Genomic DNA, 16,547 nt, shown 5'->3' on the forward strand with positions numbered 1-16,547 from the left:
CATCAAAGACGACAGTGAACTGCTGCAATTAAGAACGTGTTAAATGGATGTAAGAGTTTTCTCCGAAGACCACTTTTTGAAGCCTGAAGGATCCAAAGTTTTGCAGTTCCTATCCAAATCCTTAGGAGAAAAAAACAACAACCAAACAAAAAACCCCCAACAAACCACAACTAAACCAAAATGAAACCATATAACATCTTTGCAGATTCTGTGCCACCAGCTCTCTGCACTTATGATTTAAGGTTGTTCCAAGTGAAGTGTTTGTTGCATAGATGAGGCTGAACTGGATTCTTGCTGAGAACAGAATGGCCTGGATCAGCCATGCTGCAGGGAATGGCTGTCCAGAAACAGCCCAAGAGAGAATCTTCCTCCCTTGTTCTTGATGAGCATTGTGAAGTGCTTACAGGTTTATGAGTTTTGGGTTTCCTTGTAGCTTATTCAGGCTTGAGACTTGGTTCTTGAATGATCACAACTGGTTTGTTTCTTCTGAGTGTTTTTTGAACTGGCTGTCCTCTGTGATGTCTTCCTGATAGAGAAGGGCAACAAAGCTGCGGAGGGGTTTGGAGCACCACCCCTATGAAGAGAGGCTGAGGAGCTGGGGTTGCTTAGCCTGGAGAAGAGGGGTCTCAGGGGAGACCTTATTGCTGTCTACAACTACCTGAAGGGAGGTTGTAGCCAGGTGGGGGTTGGTCTCCCAAGCAACCAGCACCAGAACAAGAGGACACAGTCTCAAGCTGTGCAAGGGGAGGTTTAGGTTAGATATTAGGAAGAAGTTCTTCATAGAAAGAGAGATTGGCCATTGGAATGTGCTGCCCAGGGAGGTGGTGGAATCAGCATCACTGGAGGTGTTTAAGAAGAGACTGGATGGGGCCCTTAGTGCCATGGTTTAGTTGATTAGGTGGTGTTGGATGATAGGTTGGACTCGATATCAAAGGCCTCTTCCAACCTGGTTAGTTCTATTCTATTCTGAAAGCAGCACATGCCAGTGTAAAAAAAGGAAGATCATAGAGACCATAGCAGCTTTGATCCAACAGCTGAGGTTATGCCTTTCTGGGATGTAGTGGTTTTCTGGTTAAATGCATCTTGATATCCTTTCACTCTTCAAACAAGCTACCATCATCTATTTCCTGTCACATGAGTCACTAAACTTAACCTTATTTTTTTCATAGGCATTGTCCTTCTGCTTCCTCAGCCCTTTGGTTCTGAACTGAAAACAGGTCTGAGGCTTATGGTGGTCTCTAACATTTTAGTGGCAGCTATCAGTCTGAATATCTTTTGCCCCCCAAAGTTTCCCCTTTTACTTGTGGTTCTCCCTCCAGGTTCCGTGCATGCTTTACGAATGGGGGCCCAGGAAATGTCTTAAGTAATGCCTGAAGTTAGGCAGCTGTAAGGGAGGCACAGTGAAACAAAACCTGAGTGATGGGATGCCGTAGCTGAATGAAAAGATGGGTGGCTTGACTGGTTGGCATTTTGGTACAGCAGAGTCAGCTGGAGATGTCTGAGTGGGTGGAAAGAACATTAACATGAACTTCATGCTGAATTGTGTTTTGCTCGAGGAAAACTATTCATTAGTCTCATCGCTGGCACATGCCTTTTCATTCCTTCGCTAAAGTGCTATCTGACTGCTTTGATCAAAAGGTTGATATGACATTAAGGAATTGGTTCTGCCTCATCTACTGATGATGTGCAAAAGCTGTCCTGCCCTTGGCAGAGTTGGAAGAGAGACCCAGGCAGCATGCCAGCCCTCTCTGTGCTCTGGGAAGGGCATGCATGTGGTGAACGTTGGGAGTGCGCAGTGTCACGGCTCCATCTCGGACCGTTAGGTGTGGAAGTTAATAACGTTCCCGAGTTCAGCTCCAGACTTTGCTGTGTCTCCACCTAAACCCCTTCATTGGTATTGGCTTTTCAAGATGGTCATAAGGACAAAAGGTTCTTAAATCATTGCTAAATATAGAATAACTGTGGTCATCCTGAGCAGGAGTTTCAGAGACCAATAAATTCTCAATGCACAGGAACATCCTTGGTGTTACAAGCTGCCTGCATTTGTGATTTTATTGCTGGCTGGCTAACTAGTGGTTGAGAACAGACCAGAGAAAGAGGTTGTCTTGTGGTACAGGCACTGGACAAGGCTGGGATTTACTGCAGTCTTCCTCCTTAGCCTCTGAGAAGTAACATCCCTGTGCCATAGTCAAGTCACCTGAGTCTTGGTTCTCTTTCTCTTCTCTCCAGTTTGCCTGTCCTGTGTGTAAGACTCTGGGTTCAGGGATGCTTTGTTCATCTGTGTCTGTTATAAAATGACTTATTTGTAGGAGAGTCTGCAGTGCCTATCCTGAAGCAAGCACAGAATATCATTTTTCATAGTGATACACTAAGTGACACTGCTCTAATGACAGACTTCTATTGCAACCACATTTATACTGAGCTGCTTCTCTCTTTGAGAGGAAGAGGAGGTAAAAAAGCAGAAGGAGCAGATACTGTTTGTTCCAGGCACATGAATAATGGTTAATTGGCGTTTTCTGCATGCAGTATGAGGTGTGATGTTGGAATAATGTGCTTTTAAGTGTCTTGGCAAAATATACAGAATGTTAGGGGTTGGAAGGGACCTCCAGAGATCATCCAGTCTATCCCTGCTGCCAAAGCAGATTGACCCAGGGCAGGTCACACATGAACACATCCAGGAAGGGTTTGAATGTCTTCAGAGAAGGAGACTCCACAGCCTCTCTGGGCAGCCTGCTCCAGGGCTCCAGCACCTTCAACAGTAAAGAAGTTTCTCCTTAAGTTCAAGTGAAACCTCCTCTGCTCCAGATCACTGAGCAGAGCCTGGCTCCATCCTGCCAACACTGCCCTGCACATCTTTATCAACAGGAATGAGGGCACTCCCTCAGGATCCTCAGCTCCCTCAGCTTGTCCTCAGCAGCTTTCTGGCTCTGTGCTGGACTCTACATGCAGTTTCCTGAGTCTATTCTGAACTATTCTGAGTCTATTCTGAACTGAGTCTGAACTGAGGAGCCCAGGAGCACATGAGCATAGCTGGAGTGCTGGACTCCCAACGATCCACCTAGCTTTAAAGTCTTTATATAGGCTTTCCAACTTAACTTCTTGCTATCTTGCCTTGTGGTTGCTTTTATCACTTCATTTGCCTTGAAGTGTTTGAATTAAGACCGAGAGCAAAATATTCGTGCTTCACACACAGGAGAAATGACCAAACTACAGGAAATACACAGTTACAGAGAGTGAAAATTAGGTGATAGTTTTCAAGGGTTTGTTGTGTGAAAGAGTTTTAAAGGAGTTTGGGGGAGGGAGGAAAACGTTTGGTTAGGGTGTTGATTCAAACTGCTCTTCAGATCGAGTGACCAAGCTGTCCCTGGAAGTAAACACATTTCAGAAAGCAAATTGTGATTCTTCCTACTGCTGAAATGTGATGATGAAGTATTTGCAGTGGATTCTTGGTGAGTGCATTTGGCTGCCATTTAGCTGTTTGCTTTGTTGCTCGGAGTCCCTGCGGTAGCTGGAACCCGATCGCTAGCTTTGGCATTCAGACTCATTTCTCTGTCCTTTGCACTTGTCTGTGCTGCTCTACAGTCAGCAAATATCCAAGCAAAACAACAACAAAAAAAAAAAAACCCTTAGTCTGGTCAATATTTACAGACAAACACTCAGCTTGTTTTTTTGACAAACATCCAGTTTGTTTGTAGTGAGAATTTGTCAGTATCCTTCGCTGCTTTAGTGCTGGTTTACCCACAGAGCTGTCTGTATACTTTTGGGGGCAAGTTGCTTGTAATGGATGTTGAATCGTGTTTGATATGAATACAGAGATGTGGGGGGAAAAGGATCTTTTGTTGGTTTTTGTTTGCTTAGTAGTTCACTGGTAGGCTGTGCAGTGAGTTCCTGCGTTTTGTAGTTGAGGAAAAAACAGGAGGGCATGGCTGGCGGAGCTGGAGACTTCCTGACAGCCTGGCAGAGCTTACCTGGAAACATCATTTTCTCCTTTTAAAACTGGTAATTTTAAAAAAGTGAGGCATTCAACAAGATAAAAGCTGCTGAGGAAGTAAATGAGTGAAGAATTTAAGCAGAAAAATGTGAGCCAAAAGTTCACAGAACCCTAGAGTGGCTCAGGTTGGAAGGGAGCTTAGAGATCGTCTGCTCCAACCTCCCCACCATGGGCAGGGACACCTCTCAACTAGACTCAGCTGCTCAAGGCCTCATCCAACCTGGCCTCCAACACCCCCAGGCAGGGAGGAGGCAGCCACAGCCTCCCTGGGCAGCCAATTCCAGAGTCTCAGCACCCTCCTACTGAATACCTTCTTCCTCAGCTCCAGTCTGACCCTGCTCTGCCTCAGCTTCAAACCATTCCCCCTTGTCCTGTCTCTGGACACCCTCATGAAAAGTGCTTCTGCAGCCTTCCTGCAGGATCCCTTCAGGTGCTGGAAGGCAGCTCTAAGGTCCCCCTGGAGTCTTCTCTTGTGCAGGCTGACCAACCCCAGCTCCCTTAGCCTGTCCTCATAGCAGGGGTGTTCCAGCCCTTGGATCATCTTTGTGCCTTCCTGAAGGCTGGACTGGAATGCTTCACGAACTAGGGCTGGAGTTTGGAACTTGAATGGTTTGAAGTCACAGATGACACCAGTTGGAACTTGAATGGTTTGAAGTCACAGATGACACCAGTAGCCTGTTCACTTGCACATCTGAGTCATGGTAAGTTTTTGGTCCTCCTTGCTGCTATGGGAAGTGAGGAGGTTTGCTGGTGTCTCCCATCTCTGGAGGAAAGAAGAAAAGAAAGGAAGGAAATGTTAATCAGAGAATCTCCTTTGACTTACTCAAAGTTCAGGAAGGGATAAAATGTGCTGAATATCAAATATGCAAGGCTTAGGGTGGGGTTTTGAGATGGAGGTAAATGTGGTTTCTTTTTCCTCCCACAATTTTAGGCAAAACCCATCACATCAGAAACTGTGAGGAAGGGGAGAAGCACTGAAGCACACCCTGCTTTTAGATGCTTTGGGGTGCAGAGTGATAACTCTTTCTAGGATATTCCACATAAATGTGCTTATTCTCATTAATAAGTTGGGATGTGGAAACACCTGAAAGGCCAATTAATTATCATAACATCAAATAAGCATCGTTTGCTTGTTGATCAAGCAGAACTGAAGTCATTAGTGCTATCAATAAGGTGGTGTTTGATGAAAACACTGGCATTCTGATTACCCAACAGTGCCCAAGGACACTGTAAATACACTGATAATGAAGCGCTGGGTAGTGCAGGCTGCTGCCTGAATGAAATGTAGCGTTACCATCCCCTTCTGAGGCACCCTCAAGTCTTTGTAACAGAGAAAAAAGGCACCTGAAGGATGTGAGCAAGTCATTTTCAGTGGGTAAGTTAAACCAGAGTGCTCTGAGTTTTCCATCTTGGTGGCTGGACAGCGCTCTTCTGAGCTTGCCATGGCTGGTGGGGAGTCGGAAGTCTGCCTGTGGGGGGATGCATCGCAAAGGCCTCAGGTCTGTGTCCCTAGCTTTGGTCAATGGCTTGCAGGGCAGCTTGTGAGCCACCACCTCAGCAGCAGTGGTCAGGTTGATGTGGTTTGATAGTCACCACTGCCTCAGAAAAAGCAGGTGCTTGAAGGAGTGTAAAATCAGAGCAAGCATATGACGGTGCTTCCCCCGGGTACCTTCCCACCCTCTAGCTGTGTGTGACTCTCATGCTTCATGAGCCAGGCAGGACATTTGTGTTTTGGAGCACTCAGTGGGTTTCTTTTGCACAGCCATGGAAACTTCCAGTTTCCCATTGCAAGGAGTCTGAGGCTTTCAGGGGTAGCTGTGATGGGTCAGGAAGGCTTGGCAGAGGCAGTAATGGTGCAGGGAGATAAAAGAAGGTGAAAAAGGGGGAGGTTGTGTGACAGTTTGAGAGCTGAAACACTTTCACGTTGCCCTTGAGTAATGGACAGCCTTGGAGTGCCTTCAAAGAAGAGACAAATGATGCACTGAGAGAAGGAATATAGGTTTAGCTGCTCTGTAGTCATGAGGATGGCCAGCAAGGGATATGACATCGAGGAGGGCAGGAAATGAGGAATGGTTGGATGAGAAAGTTTCTCTTTCAACGTAGACAGAAGTCCAAGCTCAGCAAGTCTGAGCAGAGGCAGATGTGGCAGAACTTGGCCATGGCTGGCAGCACAGTAAATGTGATGGCATGGTGCTGTGGGTTGTTTGTTAGACTGGCACTCAAACAAACTCAGGGTTACCCACTCAGCTGTTTGCTTTTCTACTGAGCAACAAATCTTACCAAGCTCCTTTCACAGTTGGTGATGGTCTGGTGGGGCAGGGCCACGTGCAGGTGTTTCACCTAAATCAGTATCCCTGTGCCTGCCTTTGGTGTAGCTTTAGCTTATCTTGCAGCTTCCACTTTCCCTCCTGGTGGTGTACTGGGTGAAAGAAAGCGAGCCTTCTGTTTCCAAGAGGGGAGGAAAAGATGCCTCGCATGTGAATTTCTACCTGCATGCCAACCAAAACAAGCTAAATGAAAGAGGCTTGTGAAATGAAGAGTGGCCTGAGCTTGCTCTGTCTCTGAGAAACCTGAAGGCAAGTCCTGACACTTCATTATTTGTGTGTTGTGCTTGTTTGCCCAGGCTGGGTGTGTGCTTCTGTGAGCCCATGAATGGCTTCGCTTTGGCCACCTCTGCCGAGCAGAGCAGCCCCGGGGAGGGTGTTTGCTGCTTCTGATGCTAAGTGAAAATGATGGAAAATAATTTTGAATGTTACCTTCTGTCTCTTGCACACAACTTCTAATTCTGCAGTTATTTCTGGCAAGCACAAAATGTCAGAGCAGGAGGGAGGGAGGATCACCATTCATTTCAAATGGAAATGCTGCGCATTTGGGGGGAGCCTGATGGTTTGGTTGGGTTGGGGTTTGTAATTTGTTTAGTGTTTTTGCTGCAGGTCACTAATATCAGGCAAAATAATGTCAATAGAACCAGGGCAAGTTAAGGCTGAAAATGGTCAGTGAAGAATTATGTTGTGTGGAGATGCCTGCAGAGCAGGCAGGGTCGCATTCAGACAGAAGTGATCTTGCTGCTCTTGACTCTGGTTTTTCTGTGACCTTTCAAGAGAGCTAAGGACCTGCCTCTTTTTTTTTCAATAGAGATTCCATCAATCCTGAATCAAGCCTTTCAAAGGCAGGTTTTTCATCCTCTCTGCAAACTGGCCTCTTGCAGTAGCTGCCCTAGTTCCCAGCCCACCTCGCATGTGTGCTTTCCCACTTGTGGCTATTTATACCTGAGGGACTTGCCGAGTGGTGCAGGCTCAGGTTGTGTTTTCAAGGCAAGGTTAGTCCAGGTCCTTGGGTTTGCTTCTAGCCCACTTTGGGGTGTACTTCCAGGCTTTGTGTGTGAGAAGAGCTTTTCTTCTAGTGCCTCTGTCCATTGTAATTGTGGTGGAGACCCAGGCACTGTTCCTTTTGAGTTTAAACCCCTACCTCTGCAGGGAGAAAGAGTGATCCAATTTTAGAAGCAGGGCAGACATTTAGCTGAGGGAGAGCAGGGTTAGACTGGAGCTGAGGAAGAAGATATTCAGTGCAAGGGTGATAGGACTCTCGAATAGGCTGCCCAGGGAGGTTGTGGCTGGGGGTGTTGAAGGCCAGATTGGATGAGGCCTTGAGCTGCTGAGTCTAGTTGAGAGGTGTCACTGCCCATGGTGGGGTGGTTGGAGCAGATGATCTCTGAGGTCCCTTCCACCCTGAGACAGTCTGTGATTAGGTTCAAGTGAGCATCTTCAAGTTCATTCTACAGTGCAGATCTAAGCCCTACTTTAATGTATTACTTAATTTTATTCTTTTCCAAAGCTATAGACATGCTTTCAGCACAGGAGCCATTGAGGCCTCTCCTTTTTCCTCGGGGGATGTTAATCTTTCCTCCTTATTTTGAATTTTGTCAGCCTCTTTTTTTTTTTTGGGGGGGGTGGGGATGGTCATAGTTTGGCAAGACTTGGCAAGATGTGTTGGCTTATTAGAGGGAGTACAAGAAACAGTTCATCTAAGCTAGAGGCTGCATAGGTTGAGAAGAGATAACAAGGAATTATGAATGAGAAGTGGAAAAATAGCCAGGGAAAAATGCATGGGCATATGTGAGGAGGTGAAGTGATGCTGTGCTGTTTGTCAGGAAGGCAAGAGAAATGTAGCAGCAGCTACTCTTCCCCTTGTCTCCTTGCTAACCTTTAGGTAGCAAGGTGTGTGTCTTCTGTCTGTGCTTTTAAGTTAAACTGCACTCTATGACAACCTCTACAGTAGGTGCAGAGTTGTGACTCCAGGTCTTCTGGATCGTGATAAATACCATTCTGAAGTCATTTAGTAGCATATAGATTGTTGGGCATTCAGGGAGAGAGCATGAATGTTGTCCACATCCTTCCCTTATGGCCTGAAGGCTGTGGAAATTCTGGTGCCTCAACCACAGGGTAGATCTGGATGAACTGAATTAGCAGACATGACTGGGTTGAGAAAGGCCATTAGCATGAAAACTGGAGATAAAGGGAAGAAGCTCTGTTAAAATAGCATTCAAAGCCACTTAGGAGTAATGTATGAAATGATTTTTGGTGTTGCAGATTGGAAGACTTGACACTTCCACAGCTGGGGGTTTGAGTGCCTTGCTTTCTGCATGCCTTGTTCTGGATGCTTCAGAGAACCCTGATTTTCAGTGCTGGCTGTTCTTCCTGCAAGGATCCATCTCACATTGTCCCTCAAGCTGACCATTAATGTGAGAGTTTCCTTGAACTGGGCCAAAAGTCTTTGTCAAGGTCTACTTACAATTCTGTGTCTCCATGCCACCTTCTTATGCACATCTCCATGGTGCTGTTGAAGTGCAGGGTGTGCAGAGGGCTACGATTTGTACTCAGGCTCCAGCACGCCACAAACAGGTGGTGTGGACACAGCAGTGAAGTGTGGAGGCACCATAGAGGATTTCCCCAGTTTGGCTTCAAAACCTGCTCTCCCAGGCTACTACTGGGAGATTTCCCCAGTTTGGCTTCAAAACCTGCTCTCCCATGCTACTGCTGGGAGATTTCCCCAGTTTGGCTTCAAAACCTGCTCTCCCATGCTACTGCTGGGAGATTTCCCCAGTCTGGCTTCGAAACCTGCTCTCCCAAGCTACTGCTGGGACATATGGTAGATATCTCTTAGGTCTGTTGCACTGCTCAGACTTGGGGCATCTCCTCCAGAGTTACAGCAGAAAGGCAGTGAGCAAGGGAGCTTGGATTGACCTCTAGACCACCGGTTAGGCCACTCTGTTAAACGGCTGGTCACTGCCTCTGCTGAAGGGCCAGTCTCTCCCTGGAGGGAGCAGCTTCATCGCATCATCTGCCCTCCCTCCCTCCTTCATGTATCCTGAGCATAGAGCTGTGATGTGATGCAGATGGATGATAAAGCTCTGATTTTAATTTTCAAGAAGGGAGCATTTCTCACTGTATGCCCTGTTTCCCCCCCTCTAGATTATGGGATGGCACCTCCTCCCTACCTTCCCCTGCCCCCCCCCCAAAAAATACTGAGCATTGTGGTGGTGGTGGTGGGAGTTTTGAATCAGACAGGCTTTATGTAAAAAGCCCCTCCCTACCTCAGGAGCCATTTCCAGGAGCTAAACAGTTAAAGTGGAAAATGTTAGTAATTTTGCTGCAAATAAATTGATCAGTATGCAAGACGCTTGTCACCGGCTGAATCATGGGCCACAGTTAAGGTAAACAGATCTGTGATGACATTTTCTGAGCAGAATACCAATGCTGCTACATTTCTTCCCAGAGGTTTCTGACACTTCTTATATGCAGAGAAAATTTCTCTCCCAAGAAGACCTTGCTCAGAGGCGAGGGAGCAGCAGCTGTGTGAGTGGCTTCCCTAAAGGTGGGCTTCGTTGCATTCCGTGATTTATTTTGTTAGCTTCGTTCTGGGAAGAGCGTGGAAAGGGATGGGTTTGCTGTGCCTCTGCTCTCCTGCTTTTTCCTTTGCCTAGCCTCCCTGTGCAGCAGATCTTTCTGGTGTGGAGTCTATTTATAAAGTATCTAGCAGTGGAATGGAAGCAAAACCAGGATGGCTAGCAGGAAGGACGGAGACGTTTTGTGCCGGCTGAGAGTGAGCTCTGGTTTGTGATGTCCGTAGTTAAGGTGTCAAAGCAGTGACCGAGCGTACAGCTGCATGTTTAGGGTAGGTGTTTCTGTGAAGTATTTCTGGCTACATGATGGTTTTGTGTTTTCATTGGCACAGTCTGAAGGCAAAGATAATGATTTGGTTTATTCTTCGGTGCCTGTGTGCTCGGCAAAAAAAAAATCCACTCTGCGACTGACCGCGACCAAAATCTTTTTGCCGAGGCGCTTCTGACTCCCGCCTGACTTTGGGCTATGGAAAAATACAGGTTCCAGGGAAGTTTCTCTTGAAGAACATTAAAAATCTCTGTGTCTGGGGCTGCTCCTTGGAGAGGGCACGTTTGTAATGCTGTGTGTAGCCTCAGAGCCACATTTACTTGGAGGTGATTGGCACCTCGGCCGCTCCGTGGATTAGGCGGCTGGAAATCTGTCGCATTTGTATTGATAAGAGTGGAATCTCGTTCCTTTAATCAGATGCTGGTGTCTGACTTTAATCCCATTTATTACAGTAGGTATTGAAGGATTAAAGAGCCCTGTGGGGAGCATGCTCAGTGGTACCTGACATGAAATAGCAAACCTGGAATTGGGCATTAAAGTTACTGTTGAGGATTCAGAGTCCTCTGAGGTGGGTGGAAGCCTTTCTCCAGTAGGCTTTGGATTTAAACCTAGCCCTGACTGGCGTGTGTGGGTCAGGGGAGTAGAGCCTGGGGATGCCTGGGGGGCTGAAGGTGGTGGGGTTAATAGGCCCTTTTGTATGGTGGACTTTCAGAGTCTTGTCATGCACAGCATCTGGTTGTGTTTCAGTGCTTCACAGCAAGATGTACAGCTGTGGTTTCTGGAGGGGAGCAGAGGAGGAAATGCCATCCCCAGTGCTGTGTGAGGATACCTGACCAGAGCTGTGCTTCCTAGGGAGGTGTCTCAACAGGTCGTGAATTTGTCAGAGACAAGGTTTCAGGCAGTGGGTGTGGGGTGGGGCTTTCAAGTTCGGGTTTAGGAGATGTGGCTTAACAATTCTGTGCCTAAAAAGAGAAGTCCAGGCTGGTTCTGGCATGCTGCACTGCCCAGGAGTCCTTGCTGTGGTTGTGGCTCTCGTGCGCTCCCGAGGTATCCTTGTGCACCATTCAGCTTCCTTTGTGAAGTGCACAGGAGCTGGGTTTTGTGCAGACCTGTACAGCAAAGTCTGAGATGAACAGGGAAGGTATTGGGAATAAATCCCTGTGCTTTATCCCTCTGTCTTTCATGTGCATTTGGAGATTGTCTTTTATTTCAAAAAGATCCCTGAATATTTTGAGCTTAACCTGCATGCAGCAGTGGAGGGAAGTGTAATATCCAACCTTGGCATGTTCAGCAGGGGAAGGAATTCTGGACAGAAATGGAGGGACTAATTCTGCTGCTTTTCCACGGAGCACTGACATATTTGCCATGGATTAGTGTGGCTCCTCAGGGATCTTCAAGATGAACATGGGTATCAAGTGGCATGACCAGGCCTGTGCCAGGCATGACAGCAATAAGACAAGAGCTGGTATGTGCCACCTGACTGGAAGAACATCCCCTAAAGCTTGTGAGTGCTGTGTTTATCCTGATATCTGTGTTCCTTGGCAGATCTCTAGGGGACTTGCCAGCTTGGGAATTAAATGCTGCAGGTGTTTTTTCAGCAGAAAAGTGATTTCTATTTGACAGTCAGGAACTTCTTTGAAATCCTTTGTTGTTTTTTACACCCTCCCCCCCCCCCCCCCCCCCTCCCAGAATGCTGGCTTGGTGGCCCTAGATCAGTTTCCTGAGCAGTCAGCCTGCCCTTGTTTTACTTTCTGCACACTGTACCCTTAGGCTTGTGTTTTAATTTTCAGTGAAGTAAGCAGCACTTGCTTTATTTCTGTTGGCAGAAGGCAAGACTCCTCTCAGAGGGTGCAATCTGGGAAAGGGAACAGCTTGTTTCCTGATGTTCATTGCTGCTGAAACACTTGTGTGAACATCAGTGTTAACATGTGTCTGGACAGGGCTGCAGAGGAGCCTGCAAACTAAGACTGCTGACCCAGCATGCCTTTTTCTGTCATTATTGATGGATTTATTAAACACATCTAGGGCCCACTTGACCCCTCCTCCTGCAGTGCTGGGCTTTCATACCAGTTTGTGCCCCAACAGAACAGCTCTGCTGGCTTTGAAAGGGCTGCCCTGACCTTGCTGTAAGGGCACAGTTGCAGGCTGCCCTTCTCAGTTTTGCTTTTGATTGGGTTTTTGGGTTTTGTTGCTTGGGCCAGTATCAGATGGGCACCACTTCTTTTATGTTTGGTTTTGGTTTATTTTTTAATGACAGTGGGCTCCCTGGAGTACCTCTCTACCACAGTGTTTCTGTCTGAAATTCCTGTCTCTGGGTATCTTTTTTACCCCCCACCATCCCGGCTCTCATTTTCTTCCCGGAGCGCACACAGGCAGATCACTTCCCAGGTGCCTAGGCAGAGAAGCTGTTGATCCATCAGATTTTATTCCTGGCTCTGCCTTCCCAGGCTGGCCCTTATTGTTGGAGATGTTTCTGCTTTTCTGATCAGTCCTTTGTTACCAGCATAGAAGTACCACCGAAGATGTGGCTCTGTTAGATGCTTGCGGATGGTAGAGGTGGAGGTAATTTAAGCAGCAGCTCAGATCCACTGCTTCTCCCCAGAAGCTCTTGCAGCCTGCAGCAGGGAGCTGCTCTGTTTGTGAGTAGCTTTGACGGCCACAATCCACTGCTTGTATTTCTGCCTGACCATCCAGCTTTGATAAAATATCCAACACCCATTTCTAGAGATTCAAGATACCTACACAGCGACTCCTCAGCTAATAAGCTGAAAGAAAGAGGATCTGTTTGTTGCAGGAGGTTTTCTTTCAGGTGATTTTGGGCACTGGTATAACTGAGCCTGTGGGTTGGGTATTCATAGAATGGTTTGGGTTGTGAAGGACCTTAAAGATCATCCAGTTCCAACCCCCCTAGCATGGGCAGGGACACCTCTCACTAGACCAGGTTGCTCAAAGCCTCATCCAGCCTGGCTTTAAAAGCTTCAGTGACAACCTGTTCCAGTGTCTCACCACTCTCACAGTAAGATTCATTAACCTTTGGGGGGTTTCATATGTTTTGTAAAAAATAACAGAGTTTTTCATTGCTGCCTGAAACCTGTTAACCACCCTTGCCTCTCAAGTCTTCTTACCTTAAAGGCTGAACTAAGAGCAGAAACCAAAATCATTCTGTCCAGCCACAGCCAGCTAAACTGGACATCAGATCGAAAACTATCTGTCTAGAGCAAGGAACCTGCAGAAAGAGGTTTACTCAACCTATTTTGAATGCACCTCTAAGCATGGGATGCAAAGCAGTGCAGGGATGGTGCTCTGTTTCTCATTTAGTGATCTCTGAAGTTACCTTAAATAGCTACCTTTGGCTCCTAGACTTGAGAGCAGATCAGCTCAACCCTTAGCCTGTTTTTCCATCATCTTTGCTTTAGAGGGGGGAAAAGGAGCCTACAGGAATGTCTTACCAGGATTACAGATATAGCATTGGTCTTACCCATGAAAGACTGCTCAGAGTTGATCTGAAATTGTTTTGCAGTTCCTACTTGAAAAACAAATAAATGTGGTGCTCTGTGCTGAGCTGTGCTGCTGAGGGACTGGGCCAGTTTCCAGGGGGATTTATTAGTTTGACCACCTGCTTCAATAAACGAGCGAGCAGAGCATTTCAAAGTGACCTTTGGTTCTATCTCCGAAGTGTGAGCTGGAATGGTCCAGGTGAAGGGCTGGCATTAGACCCCTGAAGGTGCTTGTTCTGGAACTAGTGACTGAGCAGTTGTTTGGCTGCTCCTGCTTGGTTTGCATGGAAATTAGCCAACAGGCATTAATTCAGGGTTTCCACCTAGCAGCAGCTTCAGACACAGCAGGGCTTCCCTGTGGTGGTGTAGGCAGAGGTCTCCCTGTTTGTCCTTGCACGCTTTGGTGAAAAATATTGGGTTGCTCTGTTGCTTTTCAGTTGGGGAAAAAAAAAAGGAGTTAATAAAAGCAAATGTACTAGAAGAAATTAGTGGAGCCAGTGAACAGATAAAATGTTATTGCTTGAAATGCATAATGTTGCATAATGGGTTTATGTAAAGCGTGGCAGAGCTGAAGTGTTCTCCAGACACTGTGAAAAACATGGATTCCTCTTTCCATAATTGAAGTGATTTTTATACTTCTCTGTTGGGGGGGAGGGGAAAGAAATAGCAGGATCTTTTTAACAGATTTGCTTTCCATTAGTAAATATAATTTGTTGGAACTCTACAGGCTCTGCCAAGTCTTTGGGGGGGGGGGGGGGAAGTTGGAAGCAGGATCCATTTTCTGTTGAGATAATTACATGTTGTGACTGTAGGTTTTACCTCCAGAGTGAGGAAAGCAGATCTGCATTTTAAAAAGAAGTTTTAATTGCCTGCCTAGTTGACAAGAGTAGCACAGAGGCAGAACATGCTTAATCCATGGGATAGAAGAAAAAGGGATAAAACATCATATCCCACTTTTCTCTTTTGAAGGGTAATGAGCTGTTTTTAACAGGTTGTAAAAGTCCTTGCCAGCAGCAATCTGAGAACTGTTGCACAAGGTGTGCTCTTGCTGAGCCTCAGATCAAAGTTTTGAGGGTTGGTGATCCCATTAACCTGTGGCTATACCCAGAGGACTGGCAGGGGGATGAATATCAGCCTGGATTTCATGCTGGGTTCTGCTCCGCAAGGCCCCACACAGAAACAGCAGAGCTCCAAGGCTTCCTTTAAGTTCAGTCTGGCCACAGAATGGTTTGGGTTGGAAGGGACCTCTAAAGGTCATCCAATCCAACCCCCCTGCAGTCAGCAGGGACATCCTTCACTAGAGCAGGTTGCTCAGAGCCTTTTCCAGCTTGACCTTGAATATCTCCACAGATGGGGTCTCAACTACCTCCCTGAGCAACCTGTTCCAGTGTTCCCCCAGCCTTTTGGTGCAGAACTTGTCCCTAATATCCAATCTAAATCTGCTCTGCTCTCATTTCAAACCACTGCCCCTCACCCTGTCACTGCAGGCCTTTGCAAACAGTCCCTCTGCAGCCTTCTTGTAGCCCCCTTCAGGTACTGGAAGCCACTATTTGGTCTCCCTGGAGCCTTCTCTTTTCCAGGCTGAACACCCTCAGCTCCCTCAGCCTGTCCTTGTAGCAGAGGTGCTCCCGATCTCTGATCATCCTCATGGCCTCCCCTGGACTTGTTCCATCAGGTCCATGTCCTTCCTGTGTTGAGGGTTCCAGAGCTGGCCACAGCACTGCCGGTGAGGTCTCAGCAGCACAGAGGGGCAGAATCCCTTTTCTCCATCTCTGGCCACGCTGCTTTGGATGCAGTCCAGGCTGCCACTGGCCTTCTGGGCTGCAAGTGCCCATTGCTGCCTCATGTCCAGCTTCCCCCCTGACCAGAACTCCCAAGCCCTTTTCTGCAGGGCTGCTTTCTATCACCTCATACCCCAGCCTGGATTAATGAGTATTGTTCCAACCCATGTGCAGTGCCCTCCACTTGGTCTCATTGAACCTCATGAAGTCCTTTGAATGCCATCAGAATATAAACAATAAGCCCCAGTGTCCATGCTCTAAACTGTTCACCTCACTGGCCAGCTGGGAAGTTTCTGGATTTTGTTTTTCTTGGTACCATGATCCACAGCTTCATTTGTCTTGGGATGCTGGCTCTGCACTGCGCTGTAGGGCGGTTTAACTGTTGTCAAAGGTTGTTATCCTTCTGACAGTGCCTCTGAGCAGTTAAATGAGAACCATTAGGTGAACTGAGATACAGAAGTAGCTAGCTGTGATTCTCCTGAGGCATTGTGATGACTGGTGACAGAACTGGGCTTCATGTGGGGGAGCTGGGAGCCTGCTGCTCTTTGGTAGGAGAGCTTTACTTGTCCTCAGAAATAAATCCCAACACATGCTCTCCCTGGTTTGGAAAGGGCCTTCCTCTGCTGTTGGCATCACAGGTTTTTCCTTGAAGGCAATGGATTAAAGGATTTCTTTCCTCCCTTTCCCTAACTCTGCCTTACAGAGATGGCATCAGATATTCCTGGCTCGGTGGCCTTGCCGGTGGCACCCATGGCAAGCGGACAAGTGAGAATGGCAGGATCCATGCCTTCCAGAGGAGGAAAGCGCCGCTCTGGGTGAGCCTCTTCTCTTTCTATCAGCTCTGATGCTGGAAATGGTACTGAAAACCTGCAAATGTCCCTGTCTCTCTGTGTGTTTGTGATGTAATAGTTGTGCATGTGAACTCCACGCTGATGTTCTGGTTTTCTCCTCAGTCTCTCTGCTCTTCCTGCAAGACCAAACTGCTGCTAAGTGTTTTGTTCTTTCTTGTGCTTCAAAAGACTTCCAGGTCTGGCAAAACCATCCAGAAGCAGAGCCTGGATCCCATGGCTGTTGTACATGCAATGAGTGCCTACTGCCTACAGCTGTT

At 47.2% G+C, this 16,547-nt stretch overlaps 1 protein-coding gene across 6 annotated transcripts in view; it reads left to right on the forward strand.

Annotated features, from left to right (window-relative positions):
* ARNT2 (aryl hydrocarbon receptor nuclear translocator 2) overlaps positions 1–16,547 on the forward strand; it is a 108,781-nt gene that overhangs the window by 9,455 nt on the left and 82,779 nt on the right. For 3 of the 6 annotated variants that reach the window (XM_068143439.1, XM_068143441.1, XM_068143442.1), the window contains exons 1-2: positions 9,772–9,865; positions 16,143–16,254. In XM_068143439.1, coding sequence (XP_067999540.1) covers positions 9,787–9,865; positions 16,143–16,254 — 191 coding nt within the window. In that variant the 5' untranslated portion in view covers positions 9,772–9,786. Of the gene's footprint in view, positions 1–9,678; positions 9,705–9,771; positions 9,866–16,142; positions 16,255–16,547 lie in introns of those variants that run through there. The other 3 variants (XM_068143443.1, XM_068143444.1, XM_068143445.1) reach the window with 2 other exon arrangements.

This window comes from Melanerpes formicivorus, unplaced genomic scaffold, assembly GCF_026170545.1.
Source record: "Melanerpes formicivorus ecotype bairdi unplaced genomic scaffold, bMelFor1.0.p_v2 SCAF_10, whole genome shotgun sequence".
Lineage (NCBI taxonomy): Eukaryota > Metazoa > Chordata > Aves > Piciformes > Picidae > Melanerpes > Melanerpes formicivorus.